We start from the raw sequence: 14872 nt of genomic DNA on the forward strand, positions 1-14872 counted from the left end.
TAACCTGAACTCCGCTTGTTCAAGTTTAAACCCATTCAACTTTGTCCTATCCCTACAGTCCCTGATGAAGAGCCCCTCACCGGTATCCCAAGACACCATCCCAAGAGCAGTGGCTTTCAGACATGAAACGCGTAAGGGGTCTCGTAGCGTGATCTCATCTACTGTGCTGGTACCAAGCACAGGGCCCGGGCCAGACCCGGAGCAGCCCTTACGGACGGTTCAGCCGCCACCGCCCGCCCTGGAACCGTCCATAACGCCTACGCCGGGCCCGGTCCGGGACAGCACCTGGAGGCGGGGCAGCCCCGGGGCGGGGCCTGCCGCTGCCGGCGGGAGGAGCCAGGCCGGGGAAGGGGAGGCCCGGAGCGGCGCTGCCGGGACGGCAGCGTGAGAGGGGACTAGTCCGCGTCCGGAGGAGCGCGGCTGCGTTCTGCAGTGGGGGCTGGTGTTGGCGCCGGCGGGGTTGATCTCACCATGGAGCCGGTGACCCGGTGGAGCCCGAAGCAAGTGGTGGACTGGACTAAGGGTAAGAGAGCGCCGGGTGGTCTCCGCGGGAACTTTCCGGTGTCTTGCTACGGGGTGACCCGCCGCCCGGAGGGGTAGCGCTGGCCCCCGCCGCTCCTCTCCCCGGAGCCGGGCTCCTCGGCGGGGCGACCGCGTGGCCGGAGGGGCCTTAGCCAGCGCCGCGGCGGTGCCGGCCCCAGTCTCGGCTCCGTGGGACACTTGCGGCTTGGTGTATGTGAGGAGGCGGCGGCTTACCGCGCCCTCCTGACTTGTCTGCTTACCTGCTAGTGCACTTGTGCGTGTGTCGGTCGTGTTTGTTTTGGTTTGGTTTTGGGACACAGGGAAAGGGGGAGGTGAGTTTTCCGCCGGCCTGTGTGAGGGTGGCTGGCTCGAGGCACATATATGTGTGTATATATATATATGTACATATATACAGTGGGGTCTCCCCAGCTCTCGATCCCCTTCTACTGTTGTGCTTGCATATCTGTATCGCATCTATATGCTCACACAGAGATAGTAACTGTTCTTCTTCAGGTAGTTGGTCCATGTGAGTTTACTTCTAGCTTTTCAAAGAAACCTACTCACTGGTCGAAGAAACTTTCGATGTTGTAAGTTAAGCAAAAGCTGTATGAACTAGTTCAAGTAAGCCAGGACTCTTGATCCTGTTTAACGGTGATGGGATTAAAACGCAGGGCTCCCGCTCGGAGAGTTGAATGTCCCCTTCATCCGTCTGTTTGTCCATCCATCCCCCCCACCCCTCATTTCTCGTCTCTGTGCTTGTTTCTCTCTCTCTCCCGCCTATCAAAACTTCCTGCTCTGCTTCGAGGTTTGTTCTCGATGTTGACAGAGGTGTGTAAAGCATCAGCTGGACTGATGGGCGAAGAAGGCACTTGGAAACTTGCACCCAGCTTTGGGAAGACCTTTTTGGTGGGAGAGAGAAGGTGGGGACAACTCAGGCACTGTGTCACGGGCTGCGCCTGTGAGGTGCCCCTGCCCTGCTGTGGGGAACCTCTGCAGTGACGGGTATCGTCGGGGTTTTTTGAAGGCAGATTAAACTTCAGGTTTGTCAACTCTAGTTGGACCCTGTGTTTTCTGAGTGCCCAGTGGGATATTGCTCTTGCAGTTCCCTCTCCACCGGGAATAAATTGAAAGGGAAATCACTTTGAGTTAGGTGGCGGATTTATGACTTTGGAAGGGTACTTCTGTTTTTTCGTAGGACTATGTTTTAGTGTGATTACCTTTTGTTACATAAAGTATTTTCACAGGCTTTGCTGGAGTTGAGGTCGATGTGAAGTTAGGAATGTTTTCAGAGGGGAAAGTTTCCCTGGATTAGAAGCGGCACTTACTTATAGCAGCCATTACTCCTCTGTCTCAGGACCATAATGCTGATTAGACTGCGTGCCTGTGGTCAGTACTTGGCAGTAGTTCGGCTCAAGACCGAGGCAAATTTGGAAAGCAGGCTCATGTTTTCACACAGAGTGAGATGGATACTCCCAGCCCTCCTGAGCGTGAACATGTACGTGAAGGGGCTGTGCCAGTAAGGTACCATCCAAGCAGCCTTTGTGAGAAGAGAATTCCACACAAACGTGCTGTGAAGTTATGCGTTAACATATAAATAACTTCTCCAGAAAGATCTCTTTTCCCTGATTGGTGTTGGTTTAAACAGGAGTGCATTGTTCCAGTGAAATAAGCTTTTTGCTGTGGCATGTGGAATATTTATATAATGCTTTTCCTTCATTGTGTTTTTTCTCTTGGACGCTGAAAGTTTGTTACCTTGCCAGATTAAAGACTAAACCTGCTAATCATTTTAAAAGGTTTTATTATACTTCAGCATGCTTGGCTTGCTCTCTTGCATAATTTATTTTACTTGCAGGTTCCTTGAACAGGTAACTCTTTAGCTGGACCCTCAATTAGTGTTATGCAGAATAATTTGAGGGCTGACTAGTTGGGAGGTGGATCTTCTGACTAATGCAAACACGTGTCCTTTGAAATGCAAAGGAATAAATTAAAGGCTGCTGGTGACTTTCGTTTCTGCTCCTGTTTGTCAGTTTCTAGGTAAGCTTTTGACCTCTGGTGTACAGTGTCATTTTATGTCACTCCCTGCATGACAAGACTGTAATAAAGAAATGAGATGTGGAAACTTTTTCTTTATGGTTATACTTTCATCTCTGCACGTTAAAATTGACACTTTAATAGCTAGCTAACAGCTTGGTTAGCATAATGTTTCATAGTTTATTTTTAATCTGAAATGGTTATTAACTGTGTAGTTCACAATCACCGGATCTTATGTTTGACCAAAACCTAACATTCTGTATTTTGTCTTATGAGTATTAATTCTCAAGGTTAATTTCGTAAAACAAGTTTTTAGAGGAGAGCTTATACCATTTGTTTTCTTACATGTGCCATATAGGAAGGGGGTGATACCATGATCTTCACTGAACCAGCCAAGCTCTGGGAGAAAGTATTTGACTAGTGGTATTTGCTGCCTGTAGTAAGTGCTGTGGTGCCATGGAGATGTATTCTAGAAGAATGACATAAATAACTGGTGGGAGATGCCAGTTCTCAGTGGGGAGATTGGTTTTGCAGATAATGATTCATGCTTATCATACAACAATAACAACATCTTGGAAAATGCAGAGTGGCAGAAATAGGTGGTCTGACTTAATCCATTTTAATGTTCAATGTAAAGCTGAGATATTTCTCTAGGGTTTTTCTTTTTCCTTACAAATCTTTGTATAATCAAGCAACTGTAAAATGATTTATAAATATATATAACTTTTCCTAGCCACAAGAAGCATGAAAACTCCCTGCTATTCCATGAAACAAGCCCCCAGAAGCAAAGTCCAAAAGTAAGCTGCTAACTGCCGTAGAGTTGGCTTATTTGCTCTTGGTGAACTTGGCTTTTTTTATTTTTAAAGTAGCTTTTGAACTAACTTTTTTAACAAGGTAACTCTTATCCTGAAGAGTGGTGCCCTGGGATTTTTTTTTTTTGAGCTGTTCACTCCTAGGTAAATAAATACCATTTATCTATAATTTAAAACAGAACATATCAAGGAGTAGTAAGCTGAATGTGAATGTTTTTAGATTTTTGTAGTCAAGTTTTAAATAAAAAGTGCTCTGTTTGTTGCTACCAACAACAGCTGGTACAAAATGCAGTTGCTTGTCCTCTCTTGCTAATTCAGACTAGAATGCTGCTATTTTTTGTGAACAAGGGTGTTTTTTCTGGCAGAGTGCTGTGTACCAACAGTAGCAGGCTATGTAGCTAGTAAGAGTTGGACTAGCTAAACCAAAGCTACTGAGGAAGAGTTGTGCTTTTACTTGCTACCAGTTTTGTGTGTAGATTAAGCATTTCTCAAGCTTTGACCAAGGATGTAATAACTTTTTAGCTATAGCATCAGGTTTTGAAAACTGTATCTTATATTTTTATACGTACCTCCTTGATTTCTGTCTGGAAGAAGTGATGGTGTAGTTATTGGTTTCTCTTACAGCATGGCACAAATTGAAATAGCGTTTAGGAGCCATATTTGGCCATGAAAGGTGGTACTTTGGCTAGGATGCTATGTTGATTTGACTTGTGGTTCTGCTGGCATGGAGTTTATGTTCTTTGAATAATATAGCCTGCACTGTTTTCCTGACTACACTGGCAAGATATTTTTTTTTTTTTTTTTTTATCATTCTATGGTTAACCTGTGGTCTTGGTCCATTGCAGGCTGAGATTCTTACAAGCTCATAATCCTCACCTGTATCTCACAGCACTCCCTTGTGAGCCTGTGAAACTGAATTCCCCTAGAGGCCCTCGAGAGATTCCTGGAGTTATTCAGGTTATTGTGGGACAGATGTATGCGTATGGAAGTTGTAGCATATTTGCAGTACACTGACAGTATATGTTTGCGAGCTTGCAGGTTTTTTGGCTGTCCTGAATGCAGAAGTGAACAAGAACCTGTGTACTTCCATAGGGCTGTGCAAATGGAAAAACATCTAGCACAGAAGTGATTTACTTTTACTGGCATAGCAACAGTTTGAAGGGAACAGTGTTATGATGTGGAGGAGCCTTCTCTGGTCTCAGAAAACCCTGGCTACTGAAAACCCTGCAGCTAAGGTCATTCCTCAAAAGATGTGAGGTGGGAGGAAAGCTGTGTATGGGATAGTCTCCTGTGTGAGAAATGTCACTGTCTTATTGGAGAACATTGATGTGCTTTGTTTGCCGTAGCCTGATCCGTTTCTTTCCCCACCCCCAGGCCTCACATACTTACGTGAGTTGTGTCTTCAAGCCAAATTTTACACGGTAAAGACAGTTTGATGCACTTGTGATTAGAAGCGTCTGTTGTTGTGAGGCTCTGTTACAATTTGGCCTTTGTAGCTGTAGGCTCAGCTTACTGGGGTTCTCATGTCTGCTTTGGCCTCTTTACTGCACTCCAGGTACAGTTATTCCCTTCCTCTGTACTTCATGGATATCACTCCTGTGCCTATTATATAATGAAATACTCAGATTTCCATTCCTGCTAAAGCTTTCAGGCAACCATATTTATTTATAGGGATGCTTGGGAGAAGATGGGGATATATGCTAATTTATTAACAGTTAGCAATTAACTGTGAAAGCCTGGTCTTCCTTTTTTTTAGAGCTATCTTTCTCACCCAGAGAGATTAACTGTGTGTGCTGGCAGCTGCAAACTAGCTGGAATTTAGGAAGGGTGATGGGTAATGCATAGCACTGGAGTTATTTTTTAGCCTTTTCTTTTTGGGTACCCTCAAATGAATGTTTTGTTCAAACTTTTTTTGGAAAATAACGGTAAGAACCCCCTGATTGTTTCTTCAGGCAGAGTACTTTGATTTCAGTGAAGAAGAGTAGAAAGCTGCCTATAACTGGAGCTGCAGAAGAATCTCTTTCCTCTGTTTACCTGGATGGCTAAAAATACTTGTGTAGAGTATTTGTTAAATAGGTTAGAAAGTGACATTGAATAATCAGTCTTTGTAGACCTCAGCTGAAATTCTCCATATAGCTGTCCTGTAATGATTTACAAGAGAAACCTGTATATACTAAATAGATCTATTTATATTTGTGGAAACAGAGTAAAAAAACTGCACAAGTTTGCGTTACTGCAGTCTTAAAATTATTCATACATTGTTGTCGAGATCAGTGAATGTAAACCAAAATTTGCCTCCATGTTCATGTGTTTAGATTCTGTTATCCTGTTTTTTGCTGCATTGCACTTGAGCTGCTTGTGGGTTCTGTGGATTTTTTTCTTCCCCCTGATCTTTTCATGTTCACAGTCAGCTCTATTTATTTGCCATTAAGTTTCTGTTTAAACTATTTTAACCAAACATCAGAAAGCCTAGGAGTTGAATGCTGTCAGCATAATATCTGGAAAAGCAACATTTTAAATGCTAAAATCACAATGGGTGTTGGTGGAAAGTTGACTGTAGCCTTTGTGGAGGAATGCAGTGTAACTCTGCATTTTAGGCATATGATGTATATTTAGGTAGTACTTGTACCTAGGTTGTAGTGTTAAAAGCAAGTATGTTTGCTTGGTGTTACCCAACTAGACATGTAAAGTGGTATACTTATTAAGAGAAATTTCTTCGAACTGCTCAGTAGAAGGTACAGAGGTTGGCCAGTGGGTTAGTTGCTTTTTTCCTTTTACCTTATAAAGCTTTTCCTTCCTTGAATGACAGGAAGTCATTGGTATCTGATATCTATCGGAGACTTCTGTAGGAAAAACCTCACTTTAGATGAAATGTATGTGTGTATCAGAGTCTCATAACTCTTGTTATGGATACATTCTTTTCCTTGCACTTCTGCTTGGGAGCCCATATTTTCAGCATGTACATCCTCTTGGCTGAGGATCATGCCTCTCTAGCTCACTGCAAGAGCTAAGGGAAGACACAGTACAGGGCACCGGATAAAATGCATGTTGAAATTTGTCATGATGTTTTTTTTCTTAAGTAAAAGACCCTGACAAAAAGCTGTTATCCAACACAGGCTACTAGATGAATGGCAGTTATGAGGGATGCGTGCATACAGCCTGTTAGCAAGTATTCAAAAGTATGTGGGGGTTTTTGGGTGGTGTTTGTTCTTTCCTTTTGATTTTTTTTTTTTTTTTAATCTAAACGTTGGGATTGCCTGGTGTCAATTATAGTCTAACAGATGAGCTCCTTTCAGGCACTTCAGAGAACGACTAGTGACAGTTATGATTTGCAGGAGAGGTGGTGAGACTACTCAGTTTTTTGTTTTGCTGTATCATCCTAGGACAGGATTTTCACTTAGAGGCAAGCATCACACAGAAGGTATGTTAGTAAGTCTAAACAATGCCTCTGTGAATTTAGTGGAAAAAGTTTTTTACTGTTGCATTTTTTCCATAAAAGTGATACTGGCCTTAATTTGTACCCTAGAGTTTTCTGAGAGCACCAGTTAGGTCTCACCTCCCTAGAGGAGTCGTGTTTCCACAGTGTCTCCTCATTCTGCCCTGCACATACCCCAAATATGTAAGCCCTGTCAAAAGGAGGAGGTTGTGAGGTACTCACATTTTTAAGGCTAACCTGGAGAAAGGAAAGGAAGGGGGAACAGGAGTTAGTGGAGCTGAGGCCTCTGTAGCAGCCTCTCATGTGTTTGTGGTAGTTCTTCAGGACTCGGCTTATTGCGACTGCAGGATTGCTTATAGATTTTAGTGTTTGTCCACAGGGCTGCAGTAAGAGATAAGGAATTCAAATAAAAATGCTGCTTGACTGTGGTTTGCTGTCTGATGTTAGGCAGAGTAGACAGTCCTTTTGTCATTTGGGCTCTCCTTACCAGTGTGAGGTGACTTTGTAGTCTGAAGCTATTATCCAGATCCCTGGGCCAAGCTTCCTTTGCACAAGGAAATTGCCTGTGGGTTTCCATATGCCTGTCCCCATTTTGCAGGGTACAAGCAATAACATTTCACAGCTTGGGGGATCTGTGGGAGGTCCAGTGAATCAGACTGATCTGTTTCACTGGATTTAAACATTAATTACCTTTTAAAATAGATATTTATGATATTATGAAATGTAGGTAATTTTTATCAAACGTCACACATGCTGGGCAAACCCAAGCGTCTGTGTTTGATTTGGTGAGGTCAGATCACAGACCTCTGTAGCTTTGGTCTACAGGGATGCATTCAGTATCTGGCCAAATTATAATATTGCATCAGTGCCAAGTTAATATAATTTCTTGTATGTGCTTCTTTCATATCCTTTAACATAAAGGTTGTTCTTTGTCACTGTAATGACAAAATCTCTAGGTTTTTTTTTTTTGACTGTTTCTTATACTGGTAGTTAAGTGTAGGTAAGCAAAGCATCTGGTGTGCTGTTGCAATCAAAGCTTTGTGGTATAAATATGATCTTATCTTGCTCTTTGATCAAAGGAAAGAACTCCATTTAAAACTTAATTGCTACTTATCCAGGGGTAAGGCTTCTGCTAAAGCAAGTGTTGGTACACGCTTCTAGGCTAATGATCCTGATGTCTCTGTCTTGTGTTTGCAAAATGAATGTTGCTTAGGTTGCCATCTTGTTATCATTAATACCTTATCTCACAGTCTTGTATTACTGGAATGAAGCTTGCTGGGTGAATGCTTTATGAAAAGCTCTGCAATATGCCCATTTTGTCATTAAATGAAAGATGTCTATCTGGTAGAGATGCTTTCATAGCCAGAAGAGAATGAAAGGGCTCAAAGAGTTACCTCCTATGGATATATTAGTGAGTCTAGTTGGGCAGACTGGTTAAGGGCTTCTGTTGGGTTTTGTAGTTTATAAAACAGCCTTATCTAATAAGAGAGAGGATTTCTGCTTTCAGTTGTGATACTACTGCTGTTGCTTGTTCTGAAGAAGCTTTATTCTAAGCTACAGGTCTTTGCAGTTTCTTCTCCTGACCTAGCATTGTGAAAGAGCTGTGTCCTTGCTGTGGTGGCCAGGTGAATGTGTAAATAGAAGAATGAAAATCTTACCAGTCTGTTTAATTGGGACAGCAATATCCTAACTCCAGTACTTTGAGAATTTAATTTTGAGTTGGCTGCTATCCCACTGCTGCAGGAGGCAGAGACTTACCTGAGCAGGTATTGGCACTGCACTTCTGAGGAGATGTGTGGTTGGTGATGGGGGCAGGGAAGGAGAAAGGAACAATAAGGGATGAAGGATTTTACTTCCCCCCCCCCCCCCCCCCCCCCCCCCCCCCCTCCTATGTAGGACTTTCCCTGAGCAAGGAGGGCTATAAGAACAAGTTCAGACATGCCTGAAGAATGTGGACTGAAAAAACATGTGCAGGGACCAGGGGATGGAGCCATGCCTGGAGAGTGTTGTACAGGAAAAGTGGGAACCTAGTGAAATACAAATACCTACCCTGACATGAGTGGTTTTGGTGTGTGGTGTTTTTTCTTTTTTGGGTGTACTTGTGTGCTTTCTTTTTTCTTTCTTTTCTCCCCTGAACAGTTCTAGTGCTGATGTGTATGCACTACTTCACTCACCCATCCTTTGCAAGGTGCAGGAGTCTTGATGTTAGTATGCTGTTAGCTTCATCAAACAGAATTTTAAAAGGATTATGGCAAAGCATGAAACTGTTGTCATTCCTAGTGCAAGCTGTAATGGAAACTTTGGAAGAAAGAGGAGACAAAAGATAAATATGCTGTAAGTTCTGTGTGATTGTATTGTTTTTCTTTAAAATTTGTAGCATTCCGTGTAGTGTTTGGATGTAGGCAGTACTCACCAGAAGATGTAATATTATATGTCTTGTGAAATGTAATCCTTGTGTAAACATAAAAGCATCATATTTTCTTGAATTTGAAAACAATCTTTCATCTTTTCTCTGACTATACATACTTCACACTATTTCAGACAATAACACTACATAGATAAATCTGTATGTGATCAAAACAAGAATCTGGAAATCAAACTCCCCCTAACATTTTTCTTTCTTGCTGTTTTTGGTTGTATATTAGAACAACATGTGTTAGACATCACTGGACCAGATTAAAATGGACTGGATTAAAAAAAAATAAAGAACATGGTTTGCGCTCAGTTGTGATTAGGATTTAACAATGATGTTGGAGGAACATCTAATGTTGGCCTTTGACTGAGGAAGAGATTCACTGCTTATTTGGGAGAGTGGGTGTGGGTTTGATGCAGCAGTGCAAAGCTGAAGCATTAAAATAGGTGGATGCTGTGCTTCCATAGCAGGTACCCCCTGGCAGTGGAGGATCTGTTTTTTATGGCTGCTCTTAAGATAGTAATCAGAAATTCTTAAATGTTTTGCAGCTTACTTTATTAGGGCATGTATACCAGACTGATGCTGGCCAGTAGGATTCTGTTGAGTTATGGACCTCTTGATTCAGGCTTTAAAAGTATTAAGAGAAGATTATTGGAGTAGAGCCTTGAAAAACAGTCTATGGAGGCTGTTGAAATGTTCTTTTGGTGCAGTTCTTGCCTTGATTTAACCTTAATGCATCATTATTACAGTGTCCCTGGTGCTTTGCAGTCTTGATTCTTTTAGCACCCTTCTCAATAGGAATTTGCTGTTATTTTCATTTTAAAGATAGGGAGTTAACATTCTGAAGAATTTGGGGTGTGCCTACCTTACATAGTGCAGGTCCAACTAACCTCTGAAGTAGGTTATTTATGTAGTAGAAACAGCATTAGCATGATTGTCTTGGCTATTTTCCAACCCTAACAATTTTGTGATTCTATAATTTTCATCCCCTAATGTAGTTATATTACTTATAAACTGAAATGTCTCTCTGGGCTACTTCAAGTATCCATTCATGGCTCTGCATTATGGAGCATATGGTGAAAGTAAGTGATTTGCCTCTGGTCATACAGTGGGTGGTATTGAAGTCAGGATTAAGACATGATTAATTTAGATGTGCATATTCCTGTTACAGTCCTTAAAGCCTAGAGAGTAGCTCAGAAGATCTTTTACTTGGTGTCTGTTTCAGAGCAAGTTGAATCATGATCTGGTCTCCATTGAGTACTGAGTATCCCATTATTGAGTACCATGGGAGTTCAAGCATGTCAGCCTCCAACCACTTCCATCCCATTATGTTTGCAGCAGAGGAAGAAAACTTGCAGGCCCTGGTTCAGGGTTGTACTGACTGGGTTCTCCTTTCTCCATTGGTCATCTGAGAACTGCTGGGGTGCAGGAAGTCATAATGACAAATGCAGGGTCATGCTCATTTAAAAATGTGTGTGCTTGCTTAAAGTAGAGCATGGCTGCATTTAACATTGTTGGAATGCTACCAGTCAATAGGCATCTGATGTACAGAGTTGACTCTTGTCAGTTGGTTGTGATCTGTACTGGGAGAGCTGTAACTGTATCTTGTGCTATTCAGCATCTGGTGAAAAGTTTGGTGTATTTCAGCTCACAGTCTTAAAATATTGCATATGAGGGTAATAACAGATGCAAGAGTGATAATAACCAACCTCTTTTGTCCTACCTTGTAAAGCTCTGCAGAGAGGTTAGCAGCACCACAGTATATTGCATGAAAAGATATTATGTAACAAGTGTACCTGAATCAGAGATAGCTGATACTTTTTGGATCTCTGTGATACACTTAGAAACACTTGGACAGCCTTCTGGGACTTGTTCGGATCCTTTTTACAGCAGAAAATAATCCAATATTAGGTGCTATCCATGGTGGGAAACCAATTGTTTGTTGAAACAAGGCAATTGACAATTGAATACAGGGATGTGGCCATAGTACCACTAGCAACATTGTGTGTCAGCTTTTAGTGTAGTAAGGTTAGTACTGGCTTCTCAAGGTTGTATATTTGGAGAGGAATTCCAGCTCCCAGTAGAGCCAGTCCTGTGCCATTCATGCCTGGAGACTTTTGTTGGGCTGTCATTCACAAATTCTCAGATTGTCAACTTGTATGTATCCTTACAGGTTTTTCTCAAATTAACATGTCTTGACTGCTGAGAAACATCGAATGGGTTGTGTGGTTTCTAACCCATGTGTAATTGAGCATAATACATGCAAATTTATTGTCCAGTATCATCCTCAATTTTCCAAGGGTTAAGAGTGTGTAGAAATGACAGTTGGAAACTTTAATTATCTCCTGTGGCTCTACTGAATTATATTTTGCTCTTGAATATGCCTCCCTCTCTTTGGCTGCTCTCAAAAATCTGTTAACTTAAAAAACTAGTTTCCTATTTAGATTTTAACTATTTTCCATTCTGCCTGCAGCAGCTCCTTGCAGCTTTGCTAGCTGTATATGTAAGAGCCCTCCCTAGAGATGCTTCTGGCACCTAGGAATTACGCCTTTGCCCAGAAGCTCCACCAATAAAGATGTATTCTGTAACAGATCTTTCAAAAAAACCTCCAAACCCAAATTAGCTGAAATGTGGAGAGAAAGAAGCAAATAGCCATCAGCTGAATTGCTTGACTTCCTTACAAATATCTGGTGGTGTCTTGCTGTGCCTTAAGAGTATCAAGAAGACTTGTTTGGAGCTTCAGCAAAAGATCAGAAGTATCTTGTCACTACCCTATGTAGAGAGTGGAATATCTGCTCATGCTTTTGCCTCTTCATAATCACAAAGTATTGTGTGAGGATGTCAGATAGGATGGCTGAAATAGCTATAAGGCTTTTTCCTGCCCTCCTTGATCCACTTTTTGTCCATCTCGGAAGGAGGTAGGGCTCCTGGTCAGGTTGGTGGTATTTTGGATGTAAATGATTCAGAGCCCTCAGTCAGCTTGGCCACCACTGATCCTATGCCTTTGGCTTTCTGATAGTTGGGGTGTTGCACTTGAACTGTGATGAGGTCTCTGCTATTTTAGGAAGTGGCATCATCACTGCACACCTAACTAGGACTGTAAGATGATGTGGAGCAATGAAAATGTGTCAGGCAACTAACTGAAGCAATTGCTTTAGATGTTTAAAACAATTGCAAAAATATGGGGAAGCTGAGACATTTGGTGATTGATTGCTCAGTTAACAAACCTTGTTTTTTTGGCAGGGCCTGGTTCAAAGAAAGCTGAGATGCTTCAGCAGTATGTTTTAAAATGCCTATTGTGTTTGATGCCTCAAGGCAGGTCTCTCCTGTCACTGGGACACTATCAGCAAGTTTTAGTGCTGCAAAGTATTTGTGTGTGGTTTTCTTTTTTTGTTTTTTACTAGCTAGGTGAGCTAACTGTACCAGTCTTTTCTTCCCCTCTCTTTGCAGCCACCTGTATTGCTTCAGATGTATGCTGGCTGAATTTGAACTCAAAGGTCCTTGTGGCCAGGCCTTCTCCTGCACATCTTCCCTCATCTGTTGCTAGGAACCCAATGGCTTTACATGAACACCCTTTAAGCTTTCTAATCCTTCTCACATGGCTGTGAAGCTCTCCTCAAAGCTGTCAGCTGTGACTGGCATCAAGCTTCTGAGCCTTTTGCAGGTGAAGGGTGATGTCTAGTTCAGTGAAATAGTTGCCTGTCTCATGGGAGACATTCTTCCTCCTATGTTCCTCTCTGTTTCAAGCTCCCTGTAGACAGGGGTTGAGATTTTTGGTTTCTGGTTTTCAGGATCCATTTGTAGAACACACCTGGCTCATGGAAGGAAGCACTGTGATACACTATTTAAAACAATGCAAACAAAAACTTTAGGGAATCTAGAATTCCTGATGTAAATGCTGTGGGGATTTTAAACATGAAATAATGTGTGCATCCAAGTCATGACAGCATCATGTAGGAGAATTCAGTAGTGACCCCATGGGATCTGTTCATGATGGAAAAAGGAGGCATGCCCCATCAGCATTTTTCTGCTAATGTCATTCAACTTGCTGGGACATATTGATGTGATTAGCAGGTGCTGATGATGGCCAGTGACTCTCATGTGCCTGTATTTACACCTCCCTGGTGACTGTAAGGTGCTGGCATAAATGTTTCGTAATAGTGTAGGAGGTTGTCATCTAAAAGGCTGACTATCTGGCAACTACATCAGCTGTTGCCTTACAGCAAACTGCTCCTTGACTAGATCATGGGTGTAACAGTAATCACAGTGTTAGCAAGGGTGCATACACAAAGGAGAGGCAGATGTGAGTAATGTACCTTGCTGCAATCAGCCAAAACAGTTCCACATGGTGTTTTGAGAAGGTAGCCAAACCAAATTAAAAGGATCACCCCATTTCTTCTTGGGAGCCAAGAGGCGGGCAGTTTTGTAATGTTGCTTCTTGTTTTCACTGTGGGAACAGGCATCACTGTTAATTATCAGAGTTCAAGAAAAGGAGCTCTTGTGACTAATGAACTACTCCTTCAACCACAAAAACCTTGAAACTTTTAAAAGGCAAGCTCTTAATTGCATGTTTGAGATGAAGGCCCTAGGGCAGGGGGTTGTTGCGCTGTATTAACCACATAAAGTTGTCAGGCACACAAGCTTCATGTCTTCATGTGCTAGAGACACAAACAAGTAATGTGGAATATACTATAACTGAGTTTTTAGAAAACAAAATGTCTTTGTGCTTGACCTGTTTGCTGAAGGATAGTACTCATTTTTAGGGCAAGCAAAGGCTTATTATTATTATTTCACCCCATTTGATAAGGAATGTAAAAATGTCACTTACTGCAAAGATATTCATCTGTTTTCCCCATGGAAGGGACCTAACTTATTAAAGTTGATAAGCCATGGTAGCAGCCAAATTATCTGAGAATGCTTCGAAAGGAACAATGCTTTTGTGTTGCCTTACTCCATGTGTAATTACTGTGATTAATATTCATATTGCATATGATTGAGTTCTGTGCTTATACTTACTCCCATTTTATTCCTTTGGAAGAGAATTGTACAGAAGTTGTTAGCAACAGTAAACCAGATGTGCACAGGCTTGGTGATGGGATGTGTGGGCTGATGGAAGTCCAGCTCTGGTTAAAGTGGGCTGACATTTAGATTTTTGTCTTTGAGTGGAATAGGTTGGTTGTTTTTTAGCTTGGGTTCTTGCTTTGCCAGGGAGTTTTGCTATGCAGTTGTCTCTAAAGACTTCCCTCGCTGGAGGTTTCAACATGGAGGTGAAGTGAGGCTGGGTGGGGGTCTGGTTCTTCCCCTCTGTCCCACAGCTCTCCAAACTCTGCCAGTTCCCCCTCTAGGAAAAGCTGTCACCTCTGGTCTACAGGTAAATGCATATTTTCAGTTTGTGGCTTTCATTCCAGCGTCTTTCAGCATGTGTGCATGACAGGGGGAAGCAGTAGTTGAAGTTTAGTGTCTGCAGACCAAGATGTTGATGACAGTTTTATATCTATTAAAAATGTGGGGGGTGGGGGAGGGAGGACAGGGGAATAAATATCTGTCTTATTTCACATGAGTGGGATGGAATGTCTAGAGAGACTAAGTTTGTGGATAAGAAGGTTTTCATGTCACCTTGTTTGTTGTAGGACTACAATGCTCTTCTGTTTATTGCTT

At 42.2% G+C, this 14872-nt stretch overlaps 1 protein-coding gene across 1 annotated transcript in view; it reads left to right on the plus strand.

Annotated features, from left to right (window-relative positions):
* The first annotated feature begins 362 nt into the window (after window positions 1-362).
* CNKSR3 (CNKSR family member 3) overlaps window positions 363-14872 on the plus strand; it is a 59205-nt gene continuing 44695 nt past the window's right edge. Inside the window, exon 1 of the mRNA XM_005150072.3 lies at window positions 363-523. Within this exon, the coding sequence (XP_005150129.2) occupies window positions 472-523 (52 nt within the window). The 5' untranslated portion in view covers window positions 363-471. The remainder of the gene's footprint in view (window positions 524-14872) is intronic.

This window comes from Melopsittacus undulatus, chromosome 3 (assembly GCF_012275295.1).
Source record: "Melopsittacus undulatus isolate bMelUnd1 chromosome 3, bMelUnd1.mat.Z, whole genome shotgun sequence".
NCBI classification, from domain to species: Eukaryota; Metazoa; Chordata; class Aves; order Psittaciformes; family Psittaculidae; genus Melopsittacus; species Melopsittacus undulatus.